Source organism: Phytophthora parasitica (assembly GCF_000247585.1).
Source record: "Phytophthora parasitica INRA-310 unplaced genomic scaffold supercont2.15, whole genome shotgun sequence".
NCBI classification, from domain to species: Eukaryota; Oomycota; class Peronosporomycetes; order Peronosporales; family Peronosporaceae; genus Phytophthora; species Phytophthora nicotianae.
The window spans coordinates 364520-386487 of record NW_008649001.1 but is presented as its reverse complement, the minus strand read 5'-3'; the positions used below and the strand labels follow the sequence as shown (position 1 = coordinate 386487).

Genomic DNA, 21968 nt, shown 5'->3' with positions numbered 1-21968 from the left:
TTCTGACCGAGAAGCACAAGACAGATCGTCTAAAGTGGTGTCTTCTCCACGTAACCCAGTCTACGGATCGTCAGCCAGTTTTCGCCCCGATGTACGACACCGTCCACGTGGACGAAAAGTGGTTCTACGTGAAGAAGATTGGAACAGAAGGTCTATCTGTTGACCGGTCAAGATGGGACACCCTGTGAAGATGCTCCCGTACAGTTTGTGCAGAGCAAGAGGCATATTCTCAAGGTGATGTTTCTGTGTGCAGTAGCACGTCCACGTGGAAACTGGGATGGCAAGGTGGGGATGTGGCCTGTTGTGGAGAAGTATGTGACCCAGCGAAGGAGCGTTAATCGTGATGCCGGTGTGGAGGAGCTGCGCCCCATTTCGATGACCCGTGAAGTCTACCGACGCATGCTGCTTGAAGATGTGATTCCCGCAATCAAAGCCAAGTGGGAGTGGGTGGGGGACGAGGGGCAGGGCGTTCCTCTTGTAAGCCCAATTTGGGTGCAGCAAGATAACGCCAAGCCACATGTGCTGCCTGATGACCCCGAGGTGCTGGTGGCTGGGTGTGCTGGTGGCTGGAGCATTCTCTTTAGAAACCAGCCTGCGCAGAGTCCAGATCTAAACGTCCTTGATTGCGTTTTATTCAACGCGATCCAGTCGCTGCAGTCGGTGACGGTCCCAAGAACAGCCGAAGACCTCATATCGGAAGTGGAGAGGGCGTTTGCGTCTACTACTACCACTACGCTGAACAAAACGTTCCTCTCCGTCCAGCTTATCATGCAGAGCATCATGAGGCACAACGGCGGGAATGCATTTGGCTTGAGCCACATGCAGAAGGACAAACTACTGCGTGCTGGTGAACTTCCTGATTCCCTTTCTTGCGATCCAGCTCTTTATCGGGCGACTCTCGCCAAAGTTGTGCCCCAAAGGGCCACGACGTGCGCCCCTCCACCATCCTCGGACTTCGACGCTTTCTTTTGACTCTGCTAGTTCTCGAGTAGATAGACCTCTGCAAATGTGCGTTATTTTCCGAGCAGAGGTAGTATGAAAATATATAATATTTAACACCTAATAAGGGGTAATTCACGGCCTTTGTCAACATTTCAAAAAAAAGGCGACAAACTCCGAAAATTTTGGTTCACTAATGTGCTTTTCCGTAATATTCCCCCTCCCCCCAAGGGTATACAGGAATACAGTACAGTAGTACAATTCCCAGATTATATCTGTTTTGGAGGGAATTACAAAAAGTCATATTAGAGAACCGAAATTTTCTACCAACAAAGTATCAATTTTTATTTTTCGTTCCTCATGGCATCGCTCGACACGTTGACGCGGTAAGCAGCATGGTGTCGCTACCCACATGCAACAACCAACCCGCTAATTATCTGCACTCCACAGGAAGCTCGAGGAGACCCATGTAGAGATCATCCAGGTTCGGCGTGAGGTGGTGGAAGCCTTGCGCTCCTTCTACGCGTCGTCGTCGGCCATCACTGTGGACGAAGCTGTCAAGATCGCGGCCAAATGGGGCGCGTCACATGCATTTCCTATGACCGGTGACGACGCTGACGCATCAGATCTTCAGGAGAAAATGCGGCGCCTAAACGTTGCATTGCTGGACGCTGTGGACCGCTTGCAGCTGGACGAGAGTGGTGAGATGGCTCCCGAGGCGCAGCTACTGCTGTCCTTAACGCAGCGAGAGCGGCTCAAGAAGCAGGTGCAGCAGTCCAAAACCATGCTAGCACTCATTGAGCAGCTCACGGAGATGGACCGGCTACTAGGAGATGTGGACGAAGCTATCGACCACCAGTGCTTCGTTGCGGCAGCTGAAGGAGTTGCAGAAGTCGAGAGATTGGTGAACGAGCTTGCGAAGTCTGAGAATGGACAAGGAGGCAATGTGGATGATAAGAAGATCATACGAGTAGTGAAGCTGCAGCTGTTGAGCAAGAAGAACCGGTTGTTGAATCAACTTACGAGGTATTTTTCGTGTACTGCGGTGTGGAAGGATAACGCGTTGAGGGTGACGGCAGATTTACCCGAAATGGAGCTTGAAGGGACGAAATTGTCGATGGAAGAACGACGTACAGACTTCTGGAAGGCCTGTGAGGTGCTGGATATCCTGGCGCCAAAGATGAAAGACATTGTCAAGGCCATTACGCTTCACCTCATTAAGCCAATGCTACAGATACCACATGGAACACTAAAGCAGATTCGAGATGAAAGCGGCGTGACGCTTAAAGTTGTGGTGCAGAATCCTAAGGATGCGTCAGATGACAGCGAAGTAGCGGAGGTGCAGAGCAAATGTGCCAACGTTGTGAGCGTGCTCCAGTTTGTACACACGGAGTTGTTTGCGGGCAATGCTGAGCTTATGCATCAGCTTGGAGACTTCATGTGGAAGATCCCAGGTAACCTTGAAGCTCAGCTCATGAACCTGCTACAGGATAAAATTCCCCAGGATTCTGCGGCGCTGGAGGAGTACCGAGGTGTGCTGGCGACTGCTGTACGTGTGCAACACAGACGTGTGATTACTGAATGTAAGTGGGCTAACTTTGTTATCTTGTTTTCTAGGTCACAAGGTTGGAGAATACGTTAGTAGCGATCGGCTTCTCGGCTTGCAGCAATAGCCAACTGCGAGGCTTTGTCGACCAACTCAATCAGTACGTCGCTGCTCCTTGTTTTTGTGTTTTGTGGTATTTTAACCATTCACATGATCCCGATATTGTTCGTAGATTACACTCGAAAAAGCGCCGACAAGTAATCTTGAGCAACGGGCGTGACATGATGCGTCGCGATTATCGTGATTCAGTGAAGATTAATGGCGCCTCTGAGAAATGCAGTCTTACTGCCTCTGTTGGTTCAGGCAAGAAGGGTAAATACACTGGCAAGGGAGGCAGTGGATCGAGCTCTTCGCCCGTCAGTGCGAGCACGGATGAGGTTGAAAGCAGTTGCTTCCAGGTCCCAGACTACAGAGTGACTGTTTGCGCGCGTGAAGTGGTAGAGTTGGCACATCAAACACTCGTTGAGGCATGCACTTCCGGGGCATCAAGCGCGAATTTGCTCTTCCAGACAGCTCGTGATCTGTTGTTCCTGTTCCGTACAATTGTGCCCACGCTATACGAGGATGATATTGCGAACGACTCGCGGACTTGTATGCTGTATCATAACGATTGCCTCTACATCACGTACCACATGGTGATGATCGGACATCTCTACAAGCATCGGTGCGTATGAAGTATCTGCTGTGGTGTGTGTTAACAACTAACAGCTCCGCACTGTCATAGACTTCCGGCGCCGCTGAATCAAACTGCAACAATGGTGGACATGATCCCTTCATTCCGAGACGCCGGTGAGAGAGCATTGACTTCATACACCGCTGCTCAAATTGAGGAGGTTTTGTCCGGACTGAAGACTCTGCCGGTATGACTGCAAGTACGTTAGAATCATTGGATCGTGTGAACTGACCTGCAAGCGCTGTGTTTTTTTATGGGTAGTCACTTGGTGCTCTTGATTCGGAGTATGATACGGAACGCGTCGAGAGCTTTCTGAAAAGCGCTTTGTACAAGCTGAACGGAATGAGCTCTTCGTGGCAAGAAGGGCTGCCACTAGCGGTTTACAACAAAGTCATGTCAAGGATGGTGGAACCGCTTGTAAAGAACTTTGTGGATGGCGTGCTCACTCAGACAGTTTGTGGCTTTGTTGTATGCGTACGTTGGTTTAATGATCTTCTACTAACTGCTACTGTGAACTGTTTAATAATCCTAGAAAATTTCTGAAAACGCTGGAGCTCATCTCCACCACTTGCTGTCATTGCTAGTGGAGGTAAGAAAAACAAAAACAAAAACGCCAATGGAATTCGTTCCAGCTGTACCGAAGACTGATGTACTAACTGGGTTTGTGCAGTCTGAGACACTGTTTATATCCCCTGCTCAAGCTGCGAAATATGTTCCGAGTATCGGGAGGTTATCGAAACTGACTGCGATCTTGGTATGTATTTTATTTTTTCGTAGTTCAAGTGTACGGGATGGTATAACGTGCATATATATTACAGATGGATCCGCTCACAACAGTTCGCGAGAAATTCGACAGTGGCAGTTTAGACTCGTTCTCTTCGAATGAGCTGGCGGTACTCGTGAGGTAGGTTGCGTAATGAGCATTTCGCTAAAGTATTCTCTCATTAAAGGTGTCGTATTTTCTACAACTTGCAGGTCTCTATTCCGCGAGTCCCCAGAGAAGAAAGCGTTTTTGCAGGAACTACTAGCGGCTTGATAATACAAAGACACTCAGCATTTTTGCAGGGAAATTCGGTCGTTCTATTGTATTTTTCATTTATTATTTATTGTGTATACATACCTCTTCTACACACAGGAGCACGTAAGTAGCTCAAATCCATTGCTTATAGCGGAAGTACAGCTGCAGCGCAGCAGCGATGGCAATCGCAAAGACCCAGAAAAGCGCGTAGCCATAACGCTCATGGAGTTCGGGCATTTCGTCGAAGTTCATACCGTAAACTCCAGTGAGAAATTGGCCAGGTAGGAATACAGTCGTGACCACAGTGAGTGTGTAGATGACGTAGTTCATCTGATTCGCCTTGGCATCTCGGTATTCTTCCGTTAGCTGGCGACACATTTGAAGTTGTTGCTCGATATCATCAAGCGCAACAACCACGTGGTCGTGAACATCACGGACGTAATCGGTCACGGTAGCGTCAAAGTCTTTGCTTTCGATGATATTCTTCAGCACCTCGCGAGCCGCTTTAAGCAATCGAGGAAGGCGGAACAACTCGTTCTTCAATACCCTCAACGAACGCAACTCGAAGCGATGACGCTCTTGTTCCAGTTGGTTCTCAAGCGCGATTAAACATTCCGTAATCGAATCGACGACGCTGGTTACCTGGTCCACGATCACATCAAGCACCGAGTACACAAGGAACTTTGCGTCATTATGCCGCAGCTTGGAGTATGGTACAGCCAACCGACGGTTCAACTCAGTCCATATATCACTGTCACCGCCGTCTTTGACTGTGATGACTGTGTCATTGTCCACGACGAAGATGAATACGTGCTCGATCCAGAGCTTAAACGGGTCGTCGTCTTCCTCGTCAGTCTCGTCTGTGACAGCGCTCATACTGCGGCGGAAGGACATTCGCTTGACAAAAGTTGGCAGAGATGGCTCTCGTGGGTCTGAGTACAGTCGATTGCCTTTGTCCGCCAATTGCATCCTCAAAACTGGGAACACAAGGAACAGATGTCCATCATATCGATCAAACTTGGGTCGTTCATGGCCCTCGATCGTGTCCTCAATGGCAAGCGGATGTAGACGATACTTGATAGCCAGTCTTTTGAGGTTCAGACTATCTCGGCCGTCCAAATTGATCCAACGCACGTTCACCCACTCAGGTCGATGTGCTGTGAAGAACTCGTGTAAATTCTCTTGTCGCAATGCAAAGCTCTGCAGTCTGGTGCTCGAAAAGTCTGATACTGACAGTGCGGCTTGTTGGTACCCCGCAGTCCTCATCTCCTGTACCGTTCCTTCATCAAACATGTGCATCAGCTTCAGTCGATGAACTGCAGCGTCAAACTGCTGCAACGTGATCTGTCCACTCTGTTCTCTGTCAATACTCTGCACCAATTTCAGGAACACTGAGTTGTCCGAACATCGGATGCCTAGCGTTTCTAATGCAACACGGAATCCGTCATAGCTCAACTCCCCTCCTTCCTCTGGTGCTGCGCCTTCAAATGCCACACGGAGACGCGGTGGGGTCACATCGAAGTACGGATCAAGCATATTGAGCTCATCGACGTCCTGCACTGATCCATGGAGTGGCACATCGGCGAAGCTCTTGTAGTTGTTGGGACTTCCGTAGCCGTGGCGTGCCGAAGGGCTGAAAAGGAACGAGATCTTGTCCACATTCAGCTCTAGCTCCGTCGTCTGCAGACTGCGTCGCGTGGTGCTGGAATCTCCACTATTGGCTGCGACCGGGTACGAAGTGAAGTCCGGGTTGCGCGGAGACTCTTCTGGGCCACGTAGTAGCGGAGTATCCTCGTCCACGGGGTAGAAATCCATGGGCCCGGGCATCGTCTGGACTCTAAAAGTGACGCATCGAGTGTCTCTAGTGATGTACTGGAATGGACCTGTTTGGCGGTTACCAGATCGATACTGATTGGTCAAAAACATTTTCATTTGGTTTCACTAAGGAAGTCGAATCTGAGTAGAACTTCAACGTAGAATCTTTAGATAGCTATGCTCGCTTGAGTACTTCGCGCTCCTCTCTGTGGTCAAACCCTGCTTTGATCCACGTGAAATAGTCTCCAATCGAGTACTTGGCAGCTCCCAGCCCGCTGCTGGAAATGAGTTGGAGTCGGGTGGCGAATGGGTTTTCAAACTGTGGCTTCTTGGGACACCAAACGGCCTCTTCATGAGGCTCTTGGTTCGAAAGGGTCGCGTCCTCTTGTACGAACACCTTGTTGCTGGCGTACGAGTAATTACCCGTAGATGGCATGGGTCGAACAACTTCGACCTCTCGAGCGAGCGGCATGATCGCCATCTCATAGTCGCTCACTGTCGACTGGATCCGGTCGTAGTCGTCCTCGGTGTCGTCTGCACTTGAGTTCTTCTCTGGCGACGGAGGATCTATGAAGTCCACGAAGCTGCCGGTCATGGGATTCTGTGTTGGTTGTGGTAGTTTACATCGCAAGTCATTTGTCTTGATCTCATCGTTGCCGTCGTTGTCGCTGAAGCCGAACTCCTCTGAAACGTACCCCTCTTCTAGTGCTGACAAGCTGGGCGATGTGCCTGGATATGGCCACGTGTGGAATGTTGGTCGTTCGGCTGCCGCCTTCTCGACGGCGACTTCGAGAACCATCTCCCAGTTGTCGTACGTTGCTACGTCGGGGGCGCGGAAGCGAACGCGCTTCCGCTTGGGTCCGTACACAAGTCCAAAGCGTAGATTGCGCACGTCCTTGCCGGACACGGGGAGCATGCGCACCGGGTGAACACTGCCGCCGAGGTCGATTTCCAGGTCACCACCGAATATTGAAGGTCGTTTAATATAAAGAACTGGAATCTCTCGACTTGGTGTGCAGTCTGAGAGCTCGCGCTTGAGGACGATACTGATCGTGGATTTGTGCCTGCACGCAAACAATCTAAGGTTAGCAATGACACGACAAGAGTTGCGTCGATTGCTGCTTGTCGACGCACCAGAATATGCGGCAGGCCTGCATCTGCATGGACGTCTCGAGTGTTGTACATCGAAATGTAGTGGTCATCGTAGGAGATTTGAGATTGCTCCTCTGTTTTTAGTACTTGCTGATAACCCGCGAAGTTGAGAAGTGAAAAATACGACGACCAGTCGTGGAATGGTGCTGACCTCTTGCTGGCCTCCCCGCCAATCGAACTAAGACACTGGAGCACCGTACACCTCATTCTGTCGCTGGCGAGTGGATTGATAGATACCAAGGCGGTCTTTTCGAGCGATATCAGTCGCAGGATGGAACCTTTGACCGACACCTTCATCGCCACTACGATATCTATCGATTGTAGGTAGAATATTGTAGCCAAACAATCGAGTTCGCAGTCATCAACGGTACAGTTGATCACTCAAAGACGAGCTTTGTTCTTCAAAATATTCGTACTTAACCGAAATTAGTGTTGACTCTGCCCCCGTATCAAAAGAGAACAACAACATCCTTGAAAGGAATGCAGGTGACGGTGACATCAACTGACGGCGACCAAGTGGCGCAGATCACTGCGGAGCCCACGCAACAACTCAGCTCCGTAGGTCCGCAGCTACAGCAGCAAGTGAGTTTTGCGCTGTTCTTGATGAGATTACGGTCTATCAATCCACTTCTCTGACCTTCTTGCTCGTATCCTTGTAGTTTGGCATCCCCACGTCAGCGCAAGTTTTGATGCTGAATGGCAGCCCATTGCGTCTTGACCAGACCGTGAGTTTTACTATCATAATGGAAATGCAACGAGGCCTGATTGAGATGGTTTTGGTTGCTTTATATGCTGTAATCGACAGTTCGAGCAAGCGGGCGTGAAGGAGGACGATCTGCTGGTCATTGTGCGTAATCCTTCAGCTGCACCGACTGCTGCAAGACCTGCTATCCCGACTTCAGCGGGATTCACGGCTCGCCCGGGTATGAAGTTGCACGAGATTCCGGTGAGAAGATGCTGCTCGGGAAACGTAAGAGGTTGAATCACTCACTACGGCGATGTTACGTAGGCTAACCCCACACCGGAGATACTACTCGACATTATGGATAAAAATCCTCAGCTTCTGGCGGAGGTGAGAGGGCATCGCGTTGTAGAATTGGATAAAAATTAATTATGATTAATGATATATTGTGCTGCAGCTACAACAAGTGAATCCGAAGTTAGCAACGGCACTTCAGACCAAAAGCGTGTCGGTACGTGAGCTACGGCGTATTACAAGCAGAAATTGGAGCTGGTGTTAATCCTTGATTTGTAGGACGTGCGTATGGCACTGATGCAGATGCACATGGAGGCTGCGTCTCGGAAATTTGAAGAGCAGCAGGAGATTGAAGCTCTGGAGCGGAACCCATTCGACGCCGAGGCCCAAGCCAAAATTGCGGAGCGTATTCGTCTGTCGAATGTCCAGAAGAACATGGAGATTGCGATTGAGGAGATGCCTGAAGCTTTTGGACATGTCACTATGCTTTACATCCCGTGCGAAGTAAACGGAACGCAAGTGAAGGCGTTCGTCGACTCCGGAGCCCAGTCGACTATCATGTCGTCGGTAAGACCTACATGACTCGCGTGCGGTTATCAAAATTATTGACAATATCATTGGTAGAGCTGCGCAGAACGATGCGGCATCATGAGGCTCGTGGACAAGCGTTTCGCTGGCCAGGTACTGGTGTCTCTGTCAAATTTTGACGACAACTTTTTGGATCTAACTCTTAGAATTGCTTGATACAATAGGCAGTCGGCGTGGGCACGGCTAAAATCATCGGTCGGGTGCACATGGCTCCACTGAAGATTGGCAACGAGTTCTACAACTGCAGCTTCACGATTCTGGACCAGCAGGGTGTGGACTTCCTATTCGGTCTGGACATGCTCAAGCGGCATCAGGTGTGTTACAACAAATGCTTTGGATACCGTGCTCTTTTGACCGACCTGTGCGTGTATCCTTCTTCCTGGTTTCAGTGCTGCATTGATCTGAGCAAGAACGTCTTGCGTCTTCACGAAGGGGACAGCTTCCACGAGGTCTCCTTCTTGCCAGAGCATGTACGTCTCAGCTGTGATTATTTGCTGCAGTATCAGATATTTACTCAAAAGTATTGTGCTGCAGGAAATCCCGTCGTCTGAGAATCGTGCGGATTCCGCCCAACCTCCAGCCACACTTGGTGGCGTTCCTGTTCCGGCCTCTACTCCAGGCTCCACCCCGACGTCTGCTGCTGCGGCTCCACAGCCTGCTCCAGCTGCATCAGGAGGACAAAATGACCAGGAGAAGATAGCTCAGCTGGTGGGATTGGGCTTTCCTGAGCAGCGGGTACGCATTCTTGCATTGTTCTCCTTGCAGTGTATTACTGATATCTGTGACGTGTGTTGTCTTGATTTCACTATAGGCGATCCAAGCGTTGCAGACTTGCAATGGCAATGTCGAAATGGCAGCGGGGCTTCTATTCGAGAGCATGTAGTAAGTCACGCTTTTAACCAATCAAATTACAAATTGGATACTTTTGTCGAATCACAAGTAATTTCTCTCAATTCGCAATAATGGCAAAGACGGTAGGTGATGACGGGTTCCGGGAGGACCTGTACGAGATCCTAGGGCTCGAACCCGCGGCAGATGAGCGTCAGGTGGCCCGCGCGTACAAGAAGAAGTCCATCCTGCACCACCCTGACCGTGGCGGAGACGGTACGTGGAGAATAAAGCCATAATCAAGCTTCTCTTCTAACGTTTTCTTGTGGCTGCAGTGCGTAAATTCCTGGAATTGACGCACGCGCGTGATATTCTACTGGATCCTAAGAAGAAAGAGGCTTATGACAAGAAACTATCGCGTGAACTTCTGGCCAAGAAAAAGCAACGCGAGCGAGAAGCGGAGCTCGACGGCAAGCGCAGACAGATGCGAGATGGTACGTATCCGAAACATGGCTTTCTTAAAGTGTTCACGCTATCTAACTTGCATAATGGTGGCTGAGTAATGCAGAGCTGCTGCGGAAAGAACAGAACTTCGAGCTCAACAGGAAACCCAGCGCGAAGCAGCAGAAGGCGGAGCTTTCGAAGCTCCGGGAGAAAGCATTAGCTCGTCAGCAAGAGCTCCAGGATCGGCTTGCTCGGGAGGCGAAGCGGCGAGCTGAGTTGAAGAAGTACCAGGAATCTCACGGTGCCCCGAAATCACAACGCACTGTCACGTTCAAGTGGGATAAAAAGCAATATTCGCACTCTGATGACACGCTCAGTCGAGTGTTACGATCATACGGCGAGATCGAGACTATCAGAATGAAAACATCATCTGCAAAGGTGGTTTTCACTGAAGCTTCGGCTGCTGCAAATGCTGTACGTATTGAGGGACACAAGGACTGCTGGCGGGAAGTCTCGATCCAGGGCCATATCGTAGAGACGGACGGGTTCACGTCCACGGAAGACAAGACGACGACAACAGCCTCATCAAAGCGCAGCGTGGTGACGCTGCCTGGAGGGCCTATTTCACTCAAAGAACACTTGGCGTTTGAGGAGAAAGTCCTTGCAGCACTGCGAGGAAAAGCGAAGTTACAACAAGAGCAACAGCAGCAGACTCCTGTGCAATCACACTAGTACATGATACATTCGCCTGGCGCACATTCTTATGGGTTGGCTAAAGCAAATAAATATGCCGACGTCGCTGTAGTTCACGTTCCATGTTCTTAACGCGCTTTCTCGCTGGATGCCGTCATCTGACGCAGGAACTCTACCCACACAGATGAAATAGCGACAACCTCTTGGCCCTAACATTAATAAAAGGCAAGGTCAACACCGAATTAGACTGTAAAATGGCGAGGCTTAAGACGTACAACATCGTTGAGGTGTTCCATATTCTGGTTCAAAATGTGCACATTCGATACGGCTTCTTGCATCCCCTGAGCAATGCATAGCACTACATGAGTCCACGAGTCAAAGCAATGCACGCTTCAAGTCATGCTGACAAACCTCTCGAATTTCATCCTCAATACGCTTTTTCTCCTTCTGAAACCACTCCTACATCACCAATCCAAGCAGACAAACAACATCAGCACATATTTGTTACCATAACAGTGTCTCTATTGTCAGTGCGCACCCTGTCGGGGTCTCCGCGCGAGTCTCTTCGCGGCACTTCGTCCATGTTGTTCAAATCGCAAAATGATGTGCGGTACACAATATCCTCCTCTATTTCACATTCATTCTCTACCATAGGTAGTGACGTCGTCCTATCGCTTCAAAGCTACACAATCTAATTCGTATCAGGGGGACACCACCAAGGTCGCTATGATCAAGTCGCTGCTGACGCTGCTAGTGCTGGCGCTGAGTGCCATCTCCTTAAACGCCGTGCAATTCGACATCCGCCGCCGTGCTGAGAAGTGCCTGAGCGACGAAGTGGCTCAGGGAAGCCTCGTGGTGGTTCACTACAACGTGATCGGCGGTGTGCGTGGCCAATCGGGTGTCTCGCTGGCCATTACGGACCCGCTGCGCAAGTTCCTCAAGCAGGACGCCAACATCGACACGTCATCTGACGACATCCACAAGTTCTCGTTCACTGCGGATGCTGGCGGTAACTATGCCGTTTGCTTCGTCAACAGCAACGACAAGCCCGTGCGTGTCATGCTCGACTTTAAGCACGGCGTGGAAGCCAAGGATTACACGGAGGTAGCCAAGCGTGAGCACCTCATGCCTGTCGAGAAGGAACTGCGCAAGATGGAGGACACAGTGGACGAGATCCACCGCGAGATGCTGTACATGCGTGAGCGCGAGGCCACTATGCGCAACACGAACGAGTCCACCAACTCGCGCGTGCTCTGGTTCAGCTTCTTCTCCATTGTGGTGCTGCTCGGCATGGGCGTGTGGCAGGTCATGTACCTCAAGAAGTTCTTCAAGAGCAAAAAACTCATCTAAACACACATCAGCAGAGCCAATGTCGCCACAGATACTCGACTTTCTCGTGGCGTGGGGCAGATTTTTAGATGGGGGCTTTGGACGTCATGGATTCCAGCTTTAGTCTCAACGAAAGTAGCACACAGTAACACTTGGGTTTCACCTCGCCTCTAAAATGTAAGACGGCCTGAGCTGGGTCCTTATTCACCAAGAACGTCACTGAGTATAGCCCGTTTTGGTTGGCTTCCTGAATTTAACTTGCACGTTGCAGGGTGTGGCTATAATTGTGGTGATGGTGTCCGTTTGCTTTCCCAAAATGGAGCATTGACACCTCAAAGTGATTGTTTTGGGCATATTTGCAGCTTCACTAGTTTGTATATTTTCGCTTGGCTTGAAGTCATGGTAGACTACAGCCATGCGGCCTCAAGTGACGACGAGCAGCAACCTTATGATGACGAAGGCGGCCCGGCTTGGGAGACTGCGCCAGACAATGACGACGAGGAATATGAAGCTGGTAGCGACGACGCGTTCTCTGATCGGTCAAGAAGCAACGGTCAAGGAGATGTCAGCGATGGCGACTTCGAGGACGCTTGGCTGGATGACTATTTACCTGATTCCCCAGCAGTTCCAGTGTCTGGCACGTCTACTGGCGAATCTGATGACGAGAGTGCGTCTCCGCATCTCGTCGACAGCGATAGGACCGCGTCTCGAAGGTCGAGCTTAGCACTAGAAGACGACACAACACCGTCTCTCATGGTAGTAGATGCTTCTGGTGAACCGGTAGCAAGTCTGTTGTCTCCGAGACTAGCAGGACTCACGGCTCTCAGAGGAAGCAACTCGTTCTCGGAGCGCAATAGTGAGCCAGCGATGATTCACCCCATTCCGGACTCAATTCCACTTGATAAAAGTGGTCGAAGCGATTCATCGCCGATACTTTCTACGCCACTGACATCATTATCGCCATCCACTTCACCCTACAAGCGAGCGAACAGCCTTATAACTCCTCGATCCACTCCAACGACGAAGGCATTCTCCGTCCAGCAGTCTAATGGAACCGATGACGGTCACACAAGTCTATCCCGACCACGATCGTGCTCGCAGTTCTGGGATTCCGTTGAAAATACAAAGAGAACTCCTTCACGTCTTCTAGACGAGACGAAACGCAAGGAGATGTGGCAAGACTTGAAACGAGCAGAAGAAAACATCGTAACACCGAGTAGCAATAAGCAAGATGAACTTTCGCCTTCACGCTTACAGAAATACAAACGTGCAGCTTCGGATGCTCGACTAGATACGCTACTACAAACGCTTCAAGCAGAGATAGCCTCGCCATCGCATCGTGAAGAACCAGAAAGGCAGCGAAAAGAGACTCGTCTTCAACGACACAACTCGATGCGCAGCGCTTCATCCATGAGTCCTGTGGGTGAAAATGGCCAAGACTCTGGTTCCTTTTTCAGACGATCTCGAGCGCCACGAGCCTCTATCGCATCCTCCACCCCGTCTTCTCTATCGCCTGAGCCAACGTTGCCCACTGTTCCGTTGCCAGATTTCGAGAAATTGCAACAAGAGAAGCAGAATCTGCAACACGACAAGCAAATTCTACAGCAAGAAAAACAAACTTTGCAACACGAAAAACAAATATTACGAGCGGAGGTGGAGAAGAGTCGTGATGATTCTGCAGTCGACAAGGAGAAACTTCGACTTCTTACCGAAAAATTGCAGCAATTGAACGAAAAGATGATGCAGCTCAGTGAAAAACAACATCAACTTGATGCTATTGAAAGAGAGAATCGAAATCTAAAGGAAGAGACACAGAAGCACGAGATGCAGGCTCTCAGCTCGAACGAATTGGTCAAGACGCTTCGTGATCAACTCACACTCACCAGCAAGAGTGAAGAGCAGTTGAAATTGCAAACTAAGCAACTTATGGAGCAAAACCAGTCACTACAGGCAGATCTCTTGGAAAAAATTGCCTCCGAGACGAGCAAGTTTCAAAAAATGGCAAAGCTTTCGGCTGAGAATGAGTCACTAGTGGAAGAACTTGAGCGAAAGGAACACGCCATGAGGGACCGCGGTCTTGAGGAGCACCAACGTATGCGAGGCTTGGTCATTCACGGACTATTGCGCTCCAAACGACGAGATACTCTTCGTTCAGCGCTATTCAACTTGTCCACGTCAACTCGATCCGTGACTGCAAATCGCCTTCGTGCCCTCACGCTGCTATCAAATGCAGACCATAGGCTTACCCTGAAACTGAAAGCCTTAGCCCTCAGTAAACTCAAGCACGTTGCACGCGTGACCACTCAAATCGCAACGACGAAGAAGCTTCAGCAAAGTCTTGACACTGCGAAGAAAGAGTCCAAAGCACATCGAGTTCTGCTTGGTGTGATGCATTTAGATCGTCTCATGGATCATTGGGAACATCGTCAAGCTGCGAAAACTTTCACGACTTGGAGAGCAATCCAACGAGAACATTCAGTCCTAACACGATCACTGGAGCTGGGTTTATCCAAGCTGAAGCTGGTGTTCACTGCTCAGAAGAAAGCAGCAATCCGTGGGGCCATGTCTAAGTGGCAATCGGCTACAACACGTGACAATAATCGAGGGAATCTCGAGCGTTTGCTTCAGCTTGAAAGCAGCTTAACTGAAGCAAAAGAGTGCGTCTTCTCGTTATCACGGGCGAAGACGAAGTTGGAAGAGAAGCTTCAAGCTTCTCGCGATGAGATTCAATGCCTCACTGGCGAATTGACAGAAAGCGGATCGGAGCTGCAGCTTGTCAAGCACGGGTTCGTGACTACTGTGATCCGTGATGCCGAGCGCGCATGGCTGCGTGCAATATTGACACAGTGGCGGATGCAGACCCACGTGTCTGTTGCTACGAAAGAACTCCGGTTGCAGGTCGAAATGGCTGAACTTAAAGCTGCTGAGCGCGACAAATACTCCAAGTCTCTGGATGACTACAGTCGCGTGCTACGTAGCGATCTCGAGAGGTTCCAGTTCTTCTCGCTGGACAAACGCATCACTGTAGACGTGCTCTCCAAGAAGCTACTTCGTGAAGAAGAGCGTTATCGTCAGATGGAAGAGCGGCATGTTACTCTGGAGGAGAAGACGCATGCGCTCAAGACTCAACTCGCTTCGTTCGTCGAATGGGACGGGCTTGTGCTGCCGTTTTCCGTACTCGCGCTGTGCAAAGATGTCGCCGTGAGTAACCTCCGCGAGCTCTTCCAGTTGCACGCAGCAGCCGATAGTGGAGAGGGAGGGAGTATTGACGGCGAAAGTCCATCGCCTCGACTCGCTATGTCCTCACTTGTTCGTATACTCGAGTATTCGTCCTTGCTAGAAGAGAAAGTCATCGACCGGGAGGCTCTTGCTGAACGACTGGCCCGCCATCTTCCTTCGTACGCAGTAGAGCGCGGTCTTCTCTTCCCAGACTTCGTGACGGGTCTGAACCAGTTCCTGAACGATGTTTTCGCTGCCAGCAACACGAAGCACGAACAGTTAAAACGTTTCTGGGCCAGTTTGTTATCCCTCCTAGGAGCAGTTCAAGGTCGTGCGAGTGGCACCGCTGGAGCTGCATCGGGTAGTCGAGCTGTCAACGGTGCTGGCGAAAATGGGACAGGCTTGTTGTTGTGTCCTCCACGCAATTCTTGGGCGGGTCATCTGAGCGACGACATCCTTCAAAACCAGGAAAAACTGCTCGCAGTGCTTGAACACGAGACCGCAGTGGTAGAACGTGCCGTCATGGAGAAAGCGTCTCTCAAGCACACGTACCAACCCAGTGATCATTCTTCAGCAGGCAGATCAACTCGCAGCGGTAGTGCTGGCAGCTCGACAATGCTCGAGTATCAATGTGATCCACTTCTTCCTCCGGGATCACCATTACACTCCACCGCTGCAAGCGTAAAGTCAAGCAACTCAACCTCGTGTGATGCTGCAAATGCACCATTCGGGGGAACTGCGGGGTTTTCAATGGAGGCGTACGCAAACTGGCATCTCGCTCCACAAGTGCGAGATCTCTTCTTAGCTTTCCATAAACCGTTGCTCAAACTTCTCGTTCAATACTCCGGCGGCCAACGCTCTCCTGCCTTCGGTAACCAGTACTGTCTCAATTCGACCGCGGTCTTCCGAATGCTTAGTGATCTCAAACTGCATCCAAATTTCCTGTCCAAAGACTTCGTTCAAGCACTGTTCGACCGGTTCCGCGAGGCAGGGGAAGGTGGTTTGTTGATGTTGACACCACAAGGCTTCACGCTCTTGCTTGGCTCTTGTGCACTGGAGCTATATGCGCGATCACTTGCGAGCAGTCAAACTAAACCGGAGTTCTTGCTGTCAGCTCGCGAGGTTCTTCTGTCTTTCTTCGGTGACTTGGGTTTACTGGCTGAGAGTGATATTTCCCCGACTTTGAAGCTATGCTTCGTAGGTATTGATGTCGAGACGATCCTTTGGCCACTCTTTGAGTACTACGCGAAGTCTGCAGAGGTCAATGTCGGAGACGACACTCGAGTCGGGATGACTGCCATCACATTTGAGCGATTCATGACGGAAATCGCAGGCAAGGCTGCAGCTGAATCGCGCACAATATTCCGGCGAGTAATGCAGGACCTAAACAAGAGCCAAGAGCACGGTGTGAATGGAGCAAAAGGTGACGATCAACACTGGAGAATACGCTTGGATGAATTCTACGTTGCCATATCTTACGTACAGACCCAACGAAGTCCAGGAACAACATATGCGACTCCAGGAGAAGCTGTACGACAGTGGCTACAGCAAACGCAATAGGAACCACAAAGTGAACGAGTGAATAGTATTAGCAGCCAGTATGAAGCAATGAACACGATAGCTATCCATTCCATACCCATGCGTTCCTTGAAACTCCATCGATGTCTAGAATTTCTCCTCGTTGATCGGGACAAGTTGCACCACCATTACGCGGTTGTTGGTCTGGATAGGTGTGCCGACATTGGAAGGATCAACCTGATACTTCAAGCTACGGAATGAGTTCTGCTTCGCTCTACATCGGAAGTGTAGCTCAAAATTCTTCAACACTGGGTTGTTAGTAACCATGTCTTGTAATGCAGCAATGTCACGTTGCTGGTCCTCCAGACTGAACGACGTCATGAGTACAGGCTTGCCCAATGCCAGCACGGTTTGCATAGTGGGTTCCCAACTTTCACGAAGATGAGGATGACCGATTCCCGGATTATACAGCACAAAGGCGTCAGGAGATCCCAGCTTCTTTGCATCGACTTCGTGGTATAACCCATTGATCATTTCCAACTGGATGAACTCGTTTTCGTTCTCTCTGGTCGTGGGTGTTTTCTTGCGGGTCGACATCACCGGCACATGATCTCCGATCAACTTTATACCAAACTGTTGTCCTGGATGGAAGAACGACAGCTCGTCCCAAAGATAACGAGGCATCATCGCTTCTGCGCGAGCTCCGACCACATGGAGCTCAAATTTCGCTGCGGTGTCCATCTGGTACTGGTCCATTAGTTCCGGGAGGAACCTGCTGAGCGTCATGACGTACGAATAGGCCGACGATAGCAGTCTCAAAGCCCTCACATCGTCCAGCCAGCGTTCGTGAGGATGGTAGAGCTTCAAGTAGTCCGTCCACGACGTCGGATGTCTGTCACCTTCCCATTTGTTGCTCTCACGTCGACTTGGCTGCAGTACTGCAACAGCTTGTCAGTAAATTATCAAATTATTATATACACTACTTGGCAATGTATTGACAACCTTTAACGAAGAGATTAGAAGCTTCGGGAGTCGCTGAGTACTCGACGTCATCGATCATGCTGTCGTACAGCTCCAGCACTTCGGCCTTGGTCTCTTGCAGCGTGTCTGCACATGCCTAGTTGACATACACATATTGTCAATAAAAGAGTGTAAGTAGAAATATTTCTAAGCAATCGCCGACCTCGGAGCAGGCGAGTGGCAGCTGCGTCCGGCCGCAGTCCACGCGCTCAGCCAGCACGTCGATAATGTCGGAGGAGCGCGAGAGCGACAGAGCCGTTTGGCTGCCACACTGCAAACACGGTAGGCGAGCCACAGCCCCCACGAGCGATTGAGCGCCGGGAACGCGCAGCTGGCGCGAGGACATGCAGCGCACGGCGCCGAGCAGCAGTGATGGCCGACGCACCAACATGGTGAATTGCAGACTTACGTTTTTGGGGACATAGCTTGCTGTGATTGGATGAAATTGTGAGCCCAGCGATCTTTCGTTTGTTGAAGCTGCCTTCAACTTGCTGCCTAAATGTTGATCTCTGAAAGCACGAACAAGTGATAAATGAGTCGTTTAAACTGACTAGACTGGCAGAAAGATCAACCTGCACTGCTGCGTATTGCCAACAACTTCATCATCGTCGTTTAGGTACCATGGAGGCTATGCGCCATCTTATCCTGAACGTAAGTCACTCCTAACGTTTCTTGCGTCATGCCGACGAATTTGATAAAGTATGGTACGTCAATGAAATTTTCGTTGGGTGCTTACGCTTAAACGTGCAGGGCTTTCCGCTTCTTGCTGACTCACATGATCGTGGTATCGAATCCCCTATTGTACTTTTGTTCACTTACTAGACTTGAATGGAAAAAATCTTCGCTAGGCGCTGCTGGTCGCGCTCGCGATGCAAAATTGGTCTTGATTTACATGTCGGCAATGTACTTGAGAGCGACTTCAAACATGGTGAGAAAATAACCCACCTCGCCCAGCATCAATGATGGGTGGATCATAGCACCCAGCAATTCCTTGGTGGCTAGTGGTCGCTTCAGCCCGCTCTTCACTACCACATAGATATGTATGGGAAGGTAGTCATCTGCAGTCAGAGCCGAGTTTTCTCGCCACTCCAGGTTCTTCTCGCCGCAGCTCTTAAAAATCTCCAGGGCCGCACGCAGCAGCTCCTGGATCCTGTCCATAGGTAGCGTTCGCTCGTCAATCATGCTCAAGTGGTGGCACGATAGTCCCCAGTCTTCGTCGGACTGTAGGTGCTCTGGAATACCGCTCTCCGTTTGGGATCTGCACTTCAGGCGCTCAATATTGCGTGCCAGACGCAACTCGGCTTCTTTATCCACCGTCCAGCCCACGAGGAAGTTCACCTGTTTCTCTAGAGGTACCAAAATGGTGTCCTCCACCGCGTGGAACACGCAGTCATCCAGTACCGACGACACATCGACGCTTTGGTCCAACAGCGACAGTGTATCGGCGTATTGAGGATCCAGATGCTCTGAAATGTATGTTTCAATACTCGTGACAGTATTACGCAGATCCTTGACGGCCGCTGCTGCGAGCGCAACTCCTTCAAACTTATTGCATTCAGAACACACGGCTGTTTCGATCGTTGCTACGCGGTTACGGAAGGCGTGCAAGAACTGGTAGCACGTACTGCCCTCTACTGCTCCTTCGCAGTTGAGGCGACGGAACAGATCGTACGTCAGCCATTTGGGCTCAATCGGTTCACCGGTCGTGTCGATCTTCTCCAGCGAAGACACAAATTCAGCTGAGCACATTTCGAGCTGCAGCTCCATCAAAATACTGCGCTGCAACCGGGATGTCGGCTCCAAAGCTGCCAGATTTCGCAAAAAGACCTCGATCTCGCACAAGCCTCGATTAATTGCTGCAGTGCTGGATGGTCGAAACCTTCGCCGCGGGAATGGAAGGTCCAGCAAAAAGCGTAAATAATCCCTCTCTTCATCGTCGGCTTCAGGCGCGCGGCGGATCATTCCGCGGACTTTGCGTCGAAGGTAGTAAAAATCGCTAAAGCGCTTTTTTGTGATCCAGAATACACGCGTGTGTAAGTCCACGACGTGCAGTACATACTCGGTGACGGCAGGCATGGAGCTCACAGTCTCGCAGCGTACAACCCGCACGGAGAGACCTGGACGCAGTCCTGGATATTTCCACTTTGAATACTGCTCCAGCGTCATGTTGCGAGCACGTTTCTGTGCTTTTCCTTTGGTCGGCGAGAATACTAGCGGTGGCATCGGTGGCAGGATATTGGAGCCGGTACCTGACGAAGATGAGGCTGCGCCAGCGGCTGATGCGGCAGAAGCGGGTCGTCCTGCTGTTTCGGGGCAAGAGGCGGCGTCCGGGTCCATTGGTCGGCGGTTCGCGCCGTCCTCTATCCTCCGAAGACCTGGGATGGAGCTCCTGACAGTCTTCCTGGGCTTGGTCTGTGTACTGGGATCGACCATATCGGGGTCCATTTCTAACAGGAAGCTCGGCTTCCTATCTCCATGCTGCAATCATAACGGAATGGTCCACCCATCAGTCACAAAAAAGCTCACGACTTAAATGCTCCACAGTTACGTATTTCGCACCTTGTTAGCTCCTCGACTTAATATGGAGCGGGAAATGTGCTGTAGCAGGCGACTGTCGTGGTGTGATGACATTCTTACGGCGAGTTTGTACATGACGTGGCCCGCGAGCGTCGAGCGCGCGTGCTCATCGGCTGCGTCGGGGTCCTTCTTCTGCGCAAGGTCGACAAGCGAGAACGTGGGGGCCACGGGCGCGAGTGGCGGCTGCGGCGGGAACTTGAGCAGCCTCCGCCAGCCCGCTCCGGCCTCCTCCTCGCTCATGGGCTGCAGCTCGTCGCACTCGATCTCTGTCTCGCTGCTCGCGCGCTGATCGCGCCCCCCGGCGACGCCGCTCATGCTGTTTGCACGTCGACCCTGGAACTGACGAGCAGTGAGGGCTGGTGTCTTCGCGGCGGTGGTGGTTTGATTGTCGGCGCAGGAAGCCTGTCCTACAGCGCTGGCGATTACGGCTGCCGATGCTTTGTGCCTGGTTTAGCCAGACCTGACTTGACTGTATAATTGAACCTACTTTGAGACACATGCTTGATGATAGGATTAGGCGGCTGATGGGTTGCGGTGATTTTGATTTTGTATGCAAAATGGCAGACAGGCGAAATGAACCATATGAATTCATGCTCGATGATAAACACATAGGGAGAGGCGGAACCTGAACTCACGTCGCAGAAACGAGGGAACAACGCACTGCTGCAACATTCATCCGCTCCAGGAACCTTCACGTTACCTCCACGCCGGGTTTCTGCCCGCTGAAGGAACCAAAATCCATCGACCATGTGGGGGCGGATTGGAAGAAAAGGGCGGACCAAACTGCTGCTCCGGCAGAGGGCAAAATATATATACTAGTATGTTTGTAGAGCGTGCTTGTAACCGTGGGGCACCTGTACGTTTTGCTGTCATTTTGATCCCCACTTCTAAAGAGCAGCAGGAGAGTTGTGTTCGAGATGAGCCAATACTGAAGTCAAGTGAATGGCGCAATCGTCCCACTCCCATACGGTGTCCTGATTGGTCATAATAAGTATTAAATTTGGTCCAATCATGTGCCATCAAAAAATAGATTTTAGTCAGTCGCGCCCTTGTGCCTCTTTCCTTCAGGATCTGGAGGTGACCGCCAATCCGTTGAAGCGGGTGCCGTCCTGATGTTAGGGGCAGCCGCGGTTGGTCTCCGAGCGCTTGGAGCTTTCAAGGAGAGTTCATTTGAATAAGGCTGATTTGAATGGCTGGTATTTCGACCGAAGCATTGTCCTCCTCTGGCCTGGATAAAACCATCACTGTCTCCCACAACTTCGCACCATCGATTCCTTGAGCATGACTGAGAAGTGCCTCGAGACATGAGCTGCGGGAAATCCGGCTCGAGGTCAGATCCAATCCTGGCCAAAGCGCCAACATCAGCATCGACAGACTCTTCTCCTTGCCCGCGTTCGATTGTGTCGGCCGTCCACTTCAACTGCTGAAACGGCAATTTCAAACGAGTCAGCATTGTCGCGCTGAGATTTGCACCGAAGCCGATAATTTGTACTTCGGAAGTGCATGTAGTTTGAATTCCAAAGCCAAGTTCGTCACGTTTGGAGGTGGTTGATCCCATCCGTTGTTGTACGCT

General features: G+C 50.8%; 11 protein-coding genes across 22 annotated transcripts; 6 read left to right on the top strand and 5 right to left on the bottom strand.

Annotated features, from left to right (window-relative positions):
• Positions 1-89: 89 nt before the first annotated feature.
• On the top strand, positions 90-972 carry PPTG_08118 (hypothetical protein; the record flags this gene model as incomplete). The annotated part of the gene is made up of 2 exons (XM_008903050.1): positions 90-150; positions 254-972. The coding sequence occupies 2 exons, from the start codon at positions 90-92 to the stop codon at positions 970-972; spliced, it is 780 nt and encodes a 259-aa protein (XP_008901298.1).
• A 294-nt stretch (positions 973-1266) lies between these two features.
• On the top strand, positions 1267-4349 carry PPTG_08117 (hypothetical protein). Of its 8 annotated transcripts, XM_008903042.1 has the most exons (10): positions 1267-1325; positions 1390-2488; positions 2557-2645; positions 2718-3209; positions 3270-3405; positions 3480-3671; positions 3751-3807; positions 3889-3972; positions 4037-4122; positions 4194-4349. In XM_008903042.1, exons 1-10 carry the CDS (start codon positions 1300-1302, stop codon positions 4252-4254), a joined length of 2322 nt encoding a protein of 773 aa, XP_008901290.1. In that variant the 5' UTR covers positions 1267-1299; the 3' UTR covers positions 4255-4349. The 8 variants fall into 8 exon arrangements, with proteins under 8 accessions (XP_008901290.1, XP_008901293.1, XP_008901294.1 ...); XM_008903045.1 differs by having other exon boundaries at positions 3889-4122; XM_008903046.1 differs by having other exon boundaries at positions 1267-2488.
• On the bottom strand, positions 4269-6140 carry PPTG_08116 (magnesium and cobalt transporter CorA). Its single transcript, XM_008903041.1, has one exon. It carries the CDS (start codon positions 6061-6063, stop codon positions 4369-4371), a length of 1695 nt encoding a protein of 564 aa, XP_008901289.1. The 5' UTR covers positions 6064-6140; the 3' UTR covers positions 4269-4368.
• Positions 6141-6146: 6 nt separating this feature from the next.
• PPTG_08115 (hypothetical protein) lies at positions 6147-7577 on the bottom strand. Its single transcript, XM_008903040.1, has 2 exons — positions 7186-7577; positions 6147-7115 (listed from the first exon to the last, which is right to left on the bottom strand). Exons 1-2 carry the CDS (start codon positions 7251-7253, stop codon positions 6227-6229), a joined length of 957 nt encoding a protein of 318 aa, XP_008901288.1. The 5' UTR covers positions 7254-7577; the 3' UTR covers positions 6147-6226.
• On the top strand, positions 7301-9710 carry PPTG_22315 (hypothetical protein). Of its 5 annotated transcripts, XM_008903352.1 has the most exons (11): positions 7301-7785; positions 7863-7928; positions 8009-8149; positions 8213-8275; positions 8343-8396; positions 8459-8746; positions 8804-8860; positions 8932-9081; positions 9157-9237; positions 9302-9502; positions 9579-9710. In XM_008903352.1, exons 1-11 carry the CDS (start codon positions 7684-7686, stop codon positions 9648-9650), a joined length of 1275 nt encoding a protein of 424 aa, XP_008901600.1. In that variant the 5' UTR covers positions 7301-7683; the 3' UTR covers positions 9651-9710. The 5 variants fall into 5 exon arrangements, with proteins under 5 accessions (XP_008901600.1, XP_008901599.1, XP_008901602.1 ...); XM_008903351.1 differs by having other exon boundaries at positions 8932-9237; XM_008903354.1 differs by having other exon boundaries at positions 7863-8149.
• Positions 9711-9729: 19 nt separating this feature from the next.
• PPTG_08114 (hypothetical protein) lies at positions 9730-10771 on the top strand (the record flags this gene model as incomplete). Its single annotated transcript, XM_008903039.1, has 3 exons — positions 9730-9871; positions 9931-10089; positions 10164-10771. 3 exons carry the CDS (start codon positions 9730-9732, stop codon positions 10769-10771), a joined length of 909 nt encoding a protein of 302 aa, XP_008901287.1.
• PPTG_08113 (hypothetical protein) lies at positions 10096-11321 on the bottom strand. The gene is made up of 4 exons (XM_008903038.1): positions 11271-11321; positions 11144-11191; positions 11008-11073; positions 10096-10941 (listed from the first exon to the last, which is right to left on the bottom strand). The coding sequence occupies exons 1-4, from the start codon at positions 11313-11315 to the stop codon at positions 10861-10863; spliced, it is 240 nt and encodes a 79-aa protein (XP_008901286.1). The 5' UTR covers positions 11316-11321; the 3' UTR covers positions 10096-10860.
• A 137-nt stretch (positions 11322-11458) lies between these two features.
• On the top strand, positions 11459-12082 carry PPTG_08112 (hypothetical protein; the record flags this gene model as incomplete). Its single annotated transcript, XM_008903037.1, has 1 exon — positions 11459-12082. The coding sequence occupies one exon, from the start codon at positions 11459-11461 to the stop codon at positions 12080-12082; it is 624 nt and encodes a 207-aa protein (XP_008901285.1).
• A 378-nt stretch (positions 12083-12460) lies between these two features.
• PPTG_08111 (hypothetical protein) lies at positions 12461-16841 on the top strand (the record flags this gene model as incomplete). The annotated part of the gene is made up of 1 exon (XM_008903036.1): positions 12461-16841. One exon carries the CDS (start codon positions 12461-12463, stop codon positions 16838-16840), a length of 4380 nt encoding a protein of 1459 aa, XP_008901284.1. The 3' UTR covers position 16841.
• A 104-nt stretch (positions 16842-16945) lies between these two features.
• Positions 16946-18209, bottom strand: PPTG_08110 (hypothetical protein; the record flags this gene model as incomplete). The annotated part of the gene is made up of 3 exons (XM_008903035.1): positions 16946-17736; positions 17801-17915; positions 17982-18209. 3 exons carry the CDS (start codon positions 18207-18209, stop codon positions 16946-16948), a joined length of 1134 nt encoding a protein of 377 aa, XP_008901283.1.
• Positions 18210-18706: 497 nt separating this feature from the next.
• On the bottom strand, positions 18707-20710 carry PPTG_08109 (hypothetical protein; the record flags this gene model as incomplete). Its single annotated transcript, XM_008903034.1, has 2 exons — positions 18707-20296; positions 20378-20710. 2 exons carry the CDS (start codon positions 20708-20710, stop codon positions 18707-18709), a joined length of 1923 nt encoding a protein of 640 aa, XP_008901282.1.
• Between the last annotated feature and the right edge of the window lie 1258 nt (positions 20711-21968).